At 47.3% G+C, this 14,280-nt stretch overlaps 1 protein-coding gene across 1 annotated transcript; it reads right to left on the reverse strand.

Moving 5' to 3' along the window:
- Positions 1–5,404: 5,404 nt before the first annotated feature.
- On the reverse strand, positions 5,405–13,231 carry LOC125716712 (SUN domain-containing ossification factor-like). Its single transcript, XM_048989335.1, has 19 exons — positions 13,210–13,231; positions 13,014–13,122; positions 12,668–12,792; positions 12,229–12,296; positions 11,795–11,902; positions 11,596–11,701; positions 10,913–10,933; positions 10,741–10,796; positions 9,976–10,067; positions 9,815–9,880; positions 9,482–9,547; positions 9,311–9,398; positions 8,023–9,114; positions 7,811–7,898; positions 7,619–7,723; positions 7,401–7,543; positions 7,168–7,253; positions 6,288–6,334; positions 5,405–6,141 (listed from the first exon to the last, which is right to left on the reverse strand). Exons 2-19 carry the CDS (start codon positions 13,030–13,032, stop codon positions 5,767–5,769), a joined length of 2,751 nt encoding a protein of 916 aa, XP_048845292.1. The 5' UTR covers positions 13,033–13,122; positions 13,210–13,231; the 3' UTR covers positions 5,405–5,766.
- Positions 13,232–14,280: the final 1,049 nt, after the last annotated feature.

The following is a 14,280-nucleotide window of genomic DNA, read 5'->3' on the forward strand; positions in this document are numbered from 1 at the left end:
CAAGTCTATTTTGTGTGGTTTTTCACAATAAGACTCATGAACGACTAAGTTAGTATGTTTTTGGGTCTGTATACACATCGCGGTCCTATACTTTCACAGACCTAAAGTTAAACTTTAAAGCCCCTGACCACCGGTGTGTGTGTGTGTGTGTGTGTTTGTGTGTTGGTGCACATGAGCATGAATATACATTTACTGAAAAAACATATTTATTAAAATAACTAAGGCTTTATTCTGTCAAAACAATTTTTAAATAATACCAGCAGATAAATGGGGTCGTTATAGTGAATCTGTAGTCTCCCTGCATAGTGGATGACTGCTGACACTGTTGAATTTGAACTATGTTTCATTAACTATCAAACAGTCTGCAGCTCCGTTACCGTTGTCAACTTAGCATTGTACTCCAGCAAGCATCTCAGATCAAGCTTGTAGATTATATAAGCTGGGGCCGTGGGCACCTTGTAGGATGTCTTTATTAAAATAACTAAGACCTTATTCTTTAAAGTTTTTTTAATGTGTATTTGCAGCATGGTGCTAAATGCAGCTTACTGGTTCCTATTAAATATAATTAAATAATCATGTACACCTTCTTTAAAATAACAAGACTAAATCCTAAATTCTTGCACCCCTGCCTGATTCCACAGTTCCTACCCCACACTTATGTGGCCCCCCTCCCACCCTTCCATGACTTGTGAGATAAGAAAAGCAGACTTCTGCCTGCCTGGTCGGTCATTTCTAGCTGCTATTTAGGTTCTTCCTCAAATCCTGTTGCCTAAATGACTTATATCCCACTCATATTAATTTAAAATTTCGCTATAACAAAACAATCCTTATACATTTTAATAAAAAACATGAACTATATATGTTTGGTGTTTTTTTGATTGAGCAAACTTTTGTGTTTTTGTGTGCGTGTCCGATACAACTGTAGTTTGTATCAACTTTTTTTTAGTTTGACCTCCGGGGTGTGTGTTTGTCCGCATGCGCGTGAATAAACATTTACTGAAAAACATATTTATTAAAATAACTAAGACTTTATTCTGTCAAAGTTTTTAAAAATGTGTTTTGATGCATGTCACTAAATGTTGCTTAATAGTACCTAACCGGGGGTGCTCCCCCAGAGACAATTGCTAGTCCATTTATTCTTTTAAAGACTACTGATTCCAATTTGGTGCCATATGCTTTTATCTTGTAGGCCGTAGGATAGCTCCATTTCTACCAGCTATAGGCCATGGTACGTCTGGGCTATTATGCTTAAATTCTTTATTAATTAGCGTTGGCTATGTGCTTTATAACACTGCTGATTCAGGTCTCTTGTAGATTTTCTCTTGACCGGTCAGCGCACTCTCTCTCTTGTACATAGAATAAACAGAGAATACCTATTATTAGAATGTTAATTTAATTTGATTTAATTAATTAGCATTTTTATCACGCGAATAAAAGAAATAATATACTCACCGGGTAAGGCCTGGATGAAACTTGTGGCTCTTTGGCTGGCAGGAAGGGTAAGACCTCGAAGATACTTGTGCCTCTGCCCTAGGAGGAATAGGCCCCCCCGCTCGCCGCAATATCAACCGGGTGCAGTCATATCGTTTCTCTGTTAACCCATATCTGTACTGTCATGTATGAAAAACAGGATTTACTGGGAGCCAAGGTATCCAACTTGATGTATGGCCCGAGTCGTTAGAGACGACCTTCAAAAGTATGGCCCCATATGCTGATGTAATACGCTTGCGTGTCTTTACTAGATTATTTAATTGCAATTAACCAGGTGCACTCATATCTGTACTTGTGCGAGGTCATATATGGAAAACAAAGCTTCAAACTGATTTTACTGGGGGTGCATGTATGGCCCAACTCGTTAGAGACGGCCTTCAAAAGTGTGGCACCATACGCTGATGTAATACAGACGCCTGCGTGAGGAAGAAACACACATACATTGTCAAAACTACCGCCAAGCGTTTTTATTGGACGACAGACCCTCCACCTCCTCCTCCTCTCATTCTTTGCTCCAACTTTATCATTTTCTCCCAGAGTCTCAGTCTCTCAGAGTTTCTCACAGACTCGCGCAGGGGCACGGCTCTCAGCTCTCCGGCATCAGACTCGCGCCGCGGCACGGCTCTCAGCTCTCCGGCATCGCTCTCTCCGAGGATTATCCAAGCCCGCGGGGACCTTAGCGCAGTACCGCACCAGACACAGGGTTCTAAGGCCTTTGCTGATTCTCCAAAGCCCGGGACCTTACCGCGGTACCGTAACACCAGACACGCCGTACGCTCACGCTCCATCAGGTAACCCACCCCCGCTCGGCCCCGGCTGTGCCCGACAAAATAATAACTTATTAAAATAACACACACACTCATAAGCACTCTCCTCAATATAGCACTCTCCTCAATATAATTTAAAAATAAAATAATAATTAAATAAATCATTTAAAATAAATAATTTATAATAATAATAAATAATAATTTAAAATAAATAATAAATAATTTAATAAATAATTAATAAATAAATCCAACTCCCGTGACGTCACATCGTACCACCACAACCAAGCCCCGCCTACACAAGCCCCGCCCACAAGTGACCTTTTGACCTGACCTGTCAATTTGATGGAAGCGGTATTCCATCCCTCTCTAATATAGATTGCAGTTTAGGAACATTAACCCACGTTAAACCTTTCCTTCTAATGGACCTCAATGGAGATGGAAATGCCGGACATGAGGTGACGTACATGTTCCTAGCATTTCGGTTTTGATTTTTTGCCAGATGAAAGTCTTTATGACTGGATATGTCTGAGTGAAATGTGGTGATTGGTCACTGTTTGCTTCCAGCCAGATTTTAAGCTTTTTCACCTTAAGCGTTTTACACCGTCCCTTTCACAGCTCGACTAAGGTTGCGGGGGATCAGTCTGTCACCTCAGAAAGGCGACCCGAGACGCGATTGCAGACAAGGAATGCTGTGCTATAACTATAACTATAGTCAATTCCAATTTCCACTTTGCTATCATCCAGCGGGGGAGAGGGCAGTCTCCCCCACACAGCTTTGAGACAGAGAGCCCTGTGACCCACTTCGATCTCCAGGCCAATGGGGAAGCACATACAAGCAGTGGGGTTTCTAGTTAATAATTCTTCATGACTATTTTCCTATAACATACAGTATTGTGAGTGCTCTCTGCATAGCAAGTGTACTATGATTTAATAATTCTTAGAAATCTGTCCTACTGAAAAATACTGATATGGTATGAAATGAATCAAAATAGTAACCAAATTAAGATTCACTTATGTCCAGGATAGACAAAAGAGGATCTTCAAATTTTGCCCATTTTCCAAATGTACCCTGAGATCGTGGTGATTTCACGCTTTGTTTGTCTTCGTGGTGTGTGGCACAGTGGGGCAGTGGTTAGCCCTCATGCCTCTGGGACCAGGGTTTGAGTCTCAGCCATCACTTAGTGTGTGGAGTCTGCATGATCTCCCTGTCTCCTCTGGGTATGCAGGTTTCTTCACAGTCTCAAAACATTCATCCATTTTTTGAAACTGCTTGTCCTATTCAGGGTCATGGATGAACTAGAGCCTATGGGTGTAAGGCACGGAACAACCAAGGACTGGGTGTCAACCCATCGCACAGCACACTCACACACATGGGCAATTTGGTATCTTCAGTTTGCCTCAGCGTGTTTTAGGACTTGGGGGGGGGGGGGGGGACACTGGGGTACCTGGAGGCCCCCAAAACAGGGAAAACAACCTGAAGATTATGTACAAAAGGCCCAAAAGAGAACATTCTGGAACTGATCATGCACAGTAAAACGGCTGTATCACCTTTAAAACTGCAGGGAATACCGATACATCAACCAAAACAGAACCAGAAGAAAGTGATTATTTAGAATTTCACAGTTTCTAATGCACGACATCACTGTACTTACAGTTTCTCCCATGTCAGTAGTACTGGACAGTGTCGCTAAACAGGATGTCTTCCCACAGACCCTAAACCACGGTTCCGCCTCTCAGTGGCGAGTAAACTTCACGAAAGCTGGGCCGGTCACAGGAAATATGTACACAAAATGAAGACAAGTTTTAAAAGTGCTCACTGACAGCTAATACATTTTAAATAACGCAATTTCTATCCATTTGTTAGAACGCACATTTAAAGCATACTTAAAAACATTTACCCTATTAAAAAATCTTTACGTTGCATTTGCATTCGCAACCCATGTACGCAAATATTTATACCTCTGAAGGTAAATTCTGATAATCTCCTGCTCTAAGCAGACGTACTGTTTTTATGTCTTATAAAACATCGCTGCTATAAAATCCCATGCTCCCTTCGGGGTTAAAATAAAAAACCCTACACAAGAACCGCCTGCGTACATTTTGGACAGAGGCGATTCTCTTCACCTATCTATATAATCTGGACTTGAATTTACACAGCTGCCCATGAATAATAAATTAACGCTGAAGAATGATATCTAGCAGATGATAGAATGACAGGGGAATTTTTGTGAAGATGACAGACTGGAATGAGCCGCACAGAGACTGACAATGGGGGAAACTACAGTGTCGACCTGGATGTTCAGTCATAAATCCATGGTAAGGAAAGAGAGATTCTCCAGCAATGAGCGACTTCTGCAGGTTATTCGATCTGCTTGGAATGTCAGAGTTTACAGAAACGATTTAAAATATAAATAAATCTGAATGGACTCCAAACCCCGTAAAGCACAGACCAGAGATCCAGCTCAGTTTGCGCCTGATGTACAGGTGATTCGCGGAAGATTCATGGGAAAGTGGATTTAAAGGCTGGGTTTAGGGGAAAAAATGAAACTGGTTGAAATGAAGCATTTTTGCAGTTAAATACCCGTTCCACTAGACACCCAACAAACACAAACGTAATGATTTGCATTATTACTGAACTGCTTCATGCAGCCACTGAGATGTACAATGTCGTCCTGAGATAAGCGTAGCTGGCTGCAATCAATGCCTTTTTATACATGCATCTTAGAGAATTTACTTCATATTTGCATACTTTGTCAGTAAACGGCATTTTTCCTGTGGTGCTTCTAACTTCTGACACAAGGGGGAGCCATTGAAGCAAAAAAAAAAAGGCCCCTGCATGGGGATGTCAGTTAGCAGTTAGAGCAGGGGTGGGTAATGTTATCCAGAAAGGGCCGCTGTGTATGTGGGGTTTCACTGCAACTCCCTACTGGCTGAAAATTCCTCACACCTGGGTTTGAACAGCTGACCTACAGGTTATCCCAGAAACCTGCACACACACTGACCCTTTGCAGGTAAGATTGGAGACCCCTGAGTTAGAGGCTCGAGCACCACAACTAGAGGTGGATTCAAAATGCTGCGTTTGCACAAGTCTGCATGTTGTGGGGGAACTAGTTTTCTTTTTCTTTTGGGGGGGGGGGGGAGGGGGGAGTTCCCAGCAATGTCATAAAACTACTGCAAGCCTGTTGTTGTGAGGTGGGTATTATACCATGGGGGGGGGTTATGACAAGTTATTTGTTGTCAAGTGCAGTGGATGGTGTTCATTTTTAAAATGAGAGAGGGGACAGGCGAGTGAGAAGAACGTTCTGGGGTTAAAGCCCAGATTCGATTGGGCTGTTGGTCTGGGAGGAGGGGAAAAGAGATGGGGAGGTCTGAAGGAGAAGGCACATAAAGCAAGAGGGATTGTTGAAGGTGGACGTCTCAGTCCACCCCTCTTCTCCCCTGGTATTGGTACGCTCCCCATTCTGTCCAGTCACATCTCTGCAGCTCAGACAGGGGAGTGTGAAGTCTGTCAAACAGGTCCCGAAAGGGCCGGCACCCGGAAGCCAGCAAGGCCCCCCCTCTGTGCGCCTGGAGGTGTGGCCAAGGTGTCGGCCAGTCTAGAGCGCCTCCGTCTGTAGCCCCGCCTCTCGGGCTTGCCCCTGATGGGAGGCTGCCCACTGCAGAGGCGGCTGCAGGCTGAGGCCGAGATTCCGCAGAAGTAGGACTCCTCAGAGTGGGAGGATCCCTCGGAGGAGCCCTCGGAGGTCGGGTCCACTACCCCCGGGGCGCGCATTAAGCCGCGCGGAAGTCTGCTGTAGTGCGCAGCCCCATTGGGCAGCGCGGAGGCTGGGACCAATGGCCGCAGTGTCTCCACCCCCTCTACCTTTGTGGTGTGGAGCTTCTTCTAGGGGGGGAGGCAGAAAATATACATCCATGTCAAGTATTTTCATTGTCGTATGAACCAATGCCTGTACTTTTCATGCAATGTGGGGTCAGCAGGAATGGGGTTGGGGGAGGAACAAAAACCATTACGGTCCAACGGACCCCTACCTTTCTGTGCTCAGGAGGGCGCTTGAGAGGCTCTGTGTCAGCTGGAACTATGGAGCACAGACACGCAAATGTTAGACTGGCTGGGCAGGCTCGAACCCGGCACCCTGCGGCCAGCGTGTCAGATCAACACGCAGGGACGCCCACTTCAAAACATCTGAAACGATCATTCTGAAACCTTACCCTCAATCACCCTACAGAGACAGAAGTCACTGATGCGTCAGAAGAATATAAATCCATTTGAATTCTTACTTTTATGTTAAATGTGTGATTATTATATGTTATTACGAATATGTTTGAGAAGCGAGACCATCCAGATGGCGTCTGTCAGTAAATGCTGAGGGCGCCATTTTGAAACTATTGTTTCAAATGTTTCAAAACTGTCAAAACACCGAGGAGCTCTCGAAAACCACCAATCTTGCCCAGCAAAACACCCAAATGCCAAGAAATCTTTCAAAAATATCCAGAGAAAGTTTTGAACTATTTTGCCAGTTTAAAAGCCAGTGGGAAGGCCGATCACGTGACTGCCACTCTGACCTGCAGCTGCAGTGCTGAGTCGAAAGCAGAAGCATCAGTAAGTTTTGAAACAATTTCAACCTGAATGTTATCACTGTGAGTATCTGAAACTGCACAGATGTCTGTTTAGGATTCCCCATCTGGAGATTCCCCTGCTGCTGGGCTTGGCATGTGACAGGCACTCAGATGTGGGTCCCTCAAGGACATCGAGGGCGTTTTCCGTTTGGGAGCAGATGGGGAGGCACTGGGTATTTTTGGAGTCCCACTGTTTCCAAACTCCCAGAGTATGGGCGTGATTTCACAGTAACGGGAAACGCAGCCAGGTCTTGGGAACGTATGGGTCTGAACAGCTGAAGAAGTGCCTCACCTGGGGAAAACTGGAGCGACCGGGACCGCACCAGGGGACGGGGGACCTTCCGCAACAGGCTCATGTCATCATATGAGGAGAAACACCTAGAGAGGAAGAGAGAAAACGGCTCAGATATGACGGGAATGTCAGTCAAGTGCAAAGAATTACCATTAGAAGAAAGTCCAGAGATGTGTTTTATCTAAGACAGTCGACGTAACCCAGAGAGATGTGGTGGCATTTGTGCTACGTGCCTCTTAGGGCTCCAGTAGATGCCGTTGCTGTCAGGCTCTGGGAACGGAGGAGCAATGACTCTACAGCACTGGATGCAGAGCAGCACCCCAAGGGAGATGCAGAGGAGCAGGCTGAGCAGCAGGTAGGTCTGTCGGCTGGAGGCCTGTGGAGAAACCATGGTGAGATGTCGCTCTGGGCTGAAGCACCAGGCCGAGGGCGGCTCCCGACATGACCTTACCTCTCTCTGCAGGCTGTGCACCGTGGCTGACAGGTTGAAGAGCAGCTCGGAGATGTTGTGCACCTGGACCTGCAGAAGCTGGATGGACTCGGTCTGCTTGTGGTCCTGAGGGGCATTTAGGGTGATGTCAGCGTTAACAAAGGCTACCAGAACCAGCTGCGTTTTGAATAAAAGCGCAGAGTAGTAGTTCACCTGCTCCTCCGCCATTTTTGAGGTATTCTGAAGTTTGATGATGGTGGTGTTGAAGGCTTTCTGCATGTCGTCCATCTGCTTCTTATACCTGCAGAAATGGCACTTGCTCAGTTATGGGGGGGGGGGAGAGACAGCTGGCCAATAGATAGACGGGTTAGTAATGCGGGGAGGGGGCAGTCGGCCAACAGACAAGCGTGTTAGTAACAGGTCACCTCTGGCTGAGTTCCTCCAGGTAGCGTCCGCTGAGGGACATGTTCATCTCCAAGGCTTTAATGCGGTTGCTCAGCCTCATGAAGACAGACTCCTTCTGGTTGGATCCATGCACATGGTTCCCATTGGCCAGATCGGAGAAGTTCTGCTCAGCATAAAAGTCTGTGGTGGTCCGGTGGACCTGCCCATTGCTGGAGGTAACACTGAGGAGGTCCTCCAGGGACTCTTCCTGTTTGTCTGGGAGCATCTGAGGCGGCTCCGGGGACTCTGCAGAGTCTGCCTCTTTCTGGGCCTCCCCAGGCACAGCCTGGCCTCCCTCTGGATCTCCTGGAGGAGCTGGCACCTCCGTGGCCAGGGGGGTCTCAGGAGGGAGGACTTGAGTGGGTGTGGTGGTGCCTCGGTGCTCAGTGTCAGCCCTGGGGTCCTCTGAGAAGCTGCGGATGGAGACACTGACCTCACTGCTGGTGTCAAGAGTCCGGCTCTCCTGCTGCTCCTGAGCACCTCCCCTCAAGGACATAGCCCCCTTCTCCAGGAGCTCCTGGCTTGAGGACATAGGCATCTCAACCGAAGATGTGCCGATGGTCCCGGTTGTAGTGATGAAGCCTTGTAGCAGAGGAGACGGGGACTGGCTGGGCTCCAGGGCTGGAGTCTCGGCCATATGAGTAGGGCCGTGGGGGACCTCCGTCTGCCCGGGAATCTCCTCAAGGGTGGAGGTGGCTTCTTCCTCAGGAAGTGGCTGCACGGTGTGGTCCAGATGTTGAGTCGGTGGGGTGTGGATGTCACCCTGACGCCTACGTCGCCGGCCCAGAGTGACGGAGCACCACAGGCGGAGGTACTCCAGAAAGGTGGCACGGCAGGAGATCCCAGAGAGCTCCTTGCAGAGGGCGTTGCTCTCCAGCTGCCTGGGATCAGGCCCCCCTGAGGTCAAGGGCTCCCCCTCCTGGTCATCAGGCTCCACTGCAGTCACAGTTACCCGGTCAGATTCTTCCTCGTCCTCCTCATCCTCCACAAGGACCACAATCGGACTCTCTTCTGGCACGGGGGGCCCTGGATCCTCAGGAAGATCCGGCAATTCCGGATCCACAGTCTCATTCCTGGGGGGAGCACAACATGACCAAACCATCACCAAAGTCTGACCTGGCTGAGCTACAGTGAATTAAACAGCTGATACAGTAATTAAACACAAAAACCCCCAGGTGGCGGCTGACGGGCATGATACTAATTAACCACCGCATCCATGTGAAGCACCCCCCCCCCCGTGTGATCCGGTGGTTCTTGTGTGACACTCACTCTGGGACGGAGGTGGGGGGGAGGCTAAGCAGGGTCTCTGTCACAGAGGAATCATCAGTCACATTCGCAGCCTCCGCAGACACGTTTCCTGGGGGGAGAGGGTGGCTTTAATACTCGGTGGATTACCAGGGTAACGATGGCGGGATAGCGGGAAACGTCGGGGCCTCGTACCGTCCTGAGTGGCACTGCCCCCCAACACGTTGACCGCAAGGTTGTTCACCATATTCAGGATGGCATCTATAGCAAAAAAACACGCACATACGCACACAGACACACAGTGAAAAGCCACATGGAGACAATCAGCCCCCACAGGGGCAGGGTTAGGTTACATTTTGCTGCAATGCTTTAACGGTGCCCCCTACAGGTTTACAGGGAAACTGACTTTTAATTTAATCATTAATATCACTCGCTGTGTGTAACCAATGGACTCGATTGAAGGGTCCATGTGGAGGAAGGAGGACACATTTATTCCCTGAAGAGTGTAAAACGACCCCGAACTCGTACCCGTGGCAGAGTCGATCAGGTTCTTGGAGGATTTGTCATCGACGGGTACGTAGCCGGGAAGGAAATCTGTGAGGGAGAGAGAGCAAGAGACGGCATTAAGGGCATTAAATGAGCAACTGCTCGCTCTCAAGCATGTTCAGCCCACCGTCCGACCGGCTCACCATAATCCTCATCCAGATCCTCGGTTCGGTCGGAAGGGAACTGCAACTCGGAGATCTCCTCGTACTCCTCTACCATGCTGGTCCCAAACACCCTGCGGAGTCCAATCGCCATCCAGCACGTCAGCTTCATGATCATTTAAAGCATAAATCATTCAGTGGGTGCTACAGTAAAATCCCGTTATAGTGGACTCGCATATAACGGAATATCATCTATAACGGACAAGGTCCGCTGGTCCCGGCCATGCACCTTTAAGAACATGCAGAAAAAGCATCGAATATAGCGGACTCACATATAACGGAATTTCGCTCATAACGGACAAACAATTTGGTCCCCAGGGCCGCTTTTAACTGTAGTTTTGTTCGGCTATAACAGACATGCAGGCTCCGCCTACAAGGCGCGCGGTGTGCCGGTGATATCCAGCTCAAATACATAGTCGGGATTATTAATAGTCAGGCATCTGGTCAGGTAAAGTTGGATTACTACATGTACAATATAATAATCTATACCACAAGTGTGTCTGCTGTGGTGTGGCATGAGTAAATAGTGTCCTGTAGTTGTGTTCTGGGCTACAGCAACTCTGGATATAACGGACTCTGGATATAACGGGCTTTGGATATAACGGACTTTGGATATAATGGACTGTTTTGCCAGGTCCCTTGAAGTCCTTTATAACTGGATTTTACTGTAGTGCAAAATATAATTGAAAACGCACAATAACGACACAGTGAGATAACGAGCCAAAAAGGTGCTCACAGACACGGTACCTGATCAGGCTGAGGGGGCAGAAATGTTCAGACCCAAAATGGGACAGCAGTTCCACCTACAGGGGGCACGATTTTTAAGAAACAGATTAAGAAAAGGTTCTATCATAAAACATGTATCAGTTTAAAAAATAGCTGGGAGTGAGAATGACGGTTATGCCACGACAGCGCTAACCTTGATGTACTTGATGAACGTCTGAAGCGATGGAACGGAGAAGAAGAGGGAAAAAAGTGAGCGTGGAGGCCAGCTTCATGCCAAGAGCAACTTAGCAACCAGAGATTAAAAAAGCACTCAGATAACCTAGAAACATGGGGGAGGGGGGCTAAAAGGGGGTCAGTAAGGGTCTGGGGGCATGCCAGAGGATTGGGGCGAATCAGGCACGTTCCACATGCAAGCCTGACTGCCTGTGTGCATGAAATGGCTACTGGCAGAGTTTTGCAGCATTTTAGCTCAGTTCCAGATCACTGAAGGTCTCTACTGACTACAGATCAAGAGACAGGAAGTTAGAAACGACAGGGCATGAGACAGGACATGCGAGAGGGCATGCTCGGGGGGGGGCATGCTCCAAAGGGGGCCTCTTCTAGAGCCTGGGGGGTTCACATGACTACCATCTGCTGGTGTCTCTAATGAAAGTCGGTATGTTGGGCTGGTGTCCGCAAACCCTAGGCTGTAGGATTGCTGAGATTTTGCAGACCTTAACTGCACTGAGATTCACCCTGTAAATAAAGGTGACAAGCTCCTTACTGATGGCTTAAGAGGGGCTGTGCTGGAAAATCTCTTAGGACTCGATCAACGCTCTGACCAGCTCTGGCAGACTGTCCTTGGCATCTCCCATGATGCATCGGGGCTGGCCCTACCTTGACGTATTTGGCGTAGAGCTGCTCGTCCAGCGGGAAGCTCTGCACCGTGCGTTTGTCCTGGGCGTGGAAGGTGCCCAGCTTCATCCACTTGTTGGTCGGATACCTGGCAGAGGGAGATGGAGGAAGAGAAGGCTAAGCAGCCTGGAGCTTCGCTTGATACACAGCTAAGGTGTGTCGGAGGCAGAATGTGGCTGACCGGTCGCTGATGGACACCAGGAAGTCCTTGGGCGTGGAAGAGAACAGCTCAAAGTTGGCGATGTCCAGCTGCTTCACCTGGATGGGTTCGCACAGCTCTATGACAAACCTGGGAGGAGGAAGCAGCTGGTAAAGAGCTCAGGAGTCTCCAGAGGTCACGTTGCTGAGCACAGGTACCATGCCCTCAGCTCAGGACTGCTAAGCACACCTCAACACGCTCGCCAACACAGACCGGTAAGCAAAACACAAGAAAAACACAAAAATATAAAAGTAAAAAATAATATATAGCAAACTGAAAAGAATATACAAGAAAACAAGCTTCTGACAGTCACAGAAATGGGATGGAGCTTCTGGTTTTGAATTGCACTTTCCCCAAAGGTTACTGCTGACTTTGGGGTCTACCATGACATATAGTACAGAAGAGTGTGAACTCACCAGATCTTGTTGCTGCAGGGGTTGAGCATGTAGAGGTCCATGTTCTCCATGAGAATCGCTGAGGTGCTCTGAAAAGCACGGACCTTCTCACCAACCGTTCGACTTGAGACATGAGAGAGACTGTCCCATCTCTTAACACGCTTACTCTTAGACACATCAAGCCTTTAAGAACTAATGGGTTCGCAGGTGTATCCAAGACGGCTTTCAGGAACACATAGATCTGAGATCTGGAGCATATTCTGGATGGTGACATGAACCATCCATCTTTTAAATGCCTCCATGTCAGGGTTTCAGAGGGTTTGGAGACCTTCAGAGTGCACAGGGCACAGGGCTGGGAGACACCCTGGATGGGATGCCAGTCCATCGCATGGCAGACACAAACAGTCATAGTCATACGCACTATAATCTTAAGACGGTTCCTGAAGGTCAGCAATGGTACCTTGGCCTCAGTGTTCGCTGCCAGGACTTTGGCTCCACATTCCACCGATGCATAGTTATTAAAGTTCTGCACCTTCTTCATGACGACAGGGCTGCCATTGGAGGATGATGAGTGGGCAGACTGGCCTATCAGAGGAAGAGACGGACCTCACAGAAGGCAAACACCTGACGGGTGAGGGTGACTTCTCACCCCAAGTCTTCACAGATTAAATCTGAATTCACCATGTGTGACTTCTGTACCCCACATTCCTCCTCCTCATCATCATCATCATCATCATCATCAGCACAACTCACAGTGTGTTAGATCTGCATCTATCAGGGTGCCCCCATCAGGAAAGGTGACTCACTTTTCTCCTTCTCCATCATCTTCTTCTTCCACTCGTCAAAGGTGGGGATGTCACCATGGTCTTTGCCAGGGATGGATGGGTCCTCCTTGCCACTGGGAGTGTCGACGGCCTGTCATCGGCGGCAGAAGCAAAATCCCCGTGAGCAGCAAACTCACCAGGTGACCTACAACCCGTGCCCTGCGACAAACCTGTTTACCAATGAGCAGCTCCCGCAGAGGCTAAGGGACACACAACTTGCCTGTAGATCACAGTGACAACTGATAGAATCAGCAGCTCAGTCTTTGTGAAGCAGGCAGTAACATTTACATGACATACAGAAGCCAGGAGTTGCGACTAGAAGTCCAAGACCAGAGCAAGTAGGAGGTCCAGCATGTACACACGCTCGCACACACACGCACACACACACACCATATCATATTAGTTGATACATCACCATTACTGTGGCTGACGTGACCCACACTGCCAGCGATACAATACATTAGATACACATTAAGCAACTAATGCGATACGACATGATTCACCCCTATTGCGATGCAGTGCAATTCAACACAATTTGATTGAACACAATGTGATTCAATGCGATATGATGCCAAAGAATATGACACTATGCAATTCAATACAGTACAGATACAGAACAGTTCAGAAAGGGGGAATCAATCTAAAAATTACTGGTCAAATATATTACTCGTCAAATATAAAATTACTGGTCAAAAATGATTTGTCACATTTCTAGAAAAAAGGCCTTATTAATTATTAATAAATCAGATTTTGCCAACACAGAAATGTTAGAAACGATGCATCCCGAGTTCATCCTAAATTGTATCTGTTGTACACTTTATAAAATGAGGCAGTCCATCATAAACTCTTATTCCGGTGCACCGTTGCGAATGGGGGACTCTTCCATCCCTATATTATATACATCATATATACAACACTGCAATACTGTAAGCAAGTTGACATATTCCGTTTTTTTTATATCTAATGTTTAAGAAAATTGTCATATAGTATAAAGAACACACCACCACACGCAAGTTCTCTTTTTATGCTATCAGAACAGTGGGATTCACATTTATAACTGTAACACCCAATACCAGCTATTTTCTGTGTAATAAAGAAATTAACATTTGTCTATATCAGTAAAACAATCGAATAAAAGTCCATGGAAAAATTAGTCAACATTTCAACTACATACGGCGAGAAGCCCGAACTCTTTCGGACTCAGCCATTGATAACAGACGCTATGGTCAGCTAGGTTTTCTAATGCTAA

The sequence above is a fragment of the Brienomyrus brachyistius genome, chromosome 21 (genome assembly GCF_023856365.1).
Source record: "Brienomyrus brachyistius isolate T26 chromosome 21, BBRACH_0.4, whole genome shotgun sequence".
NCBI classification, from domain to species: domain Eukaryota; kingdom Metazoa; phylum Chordata; class Actinopteri; order Osteoglossiformes; family Mormyridae; genus Brienomyrus; species Brienomyrus brachyistius.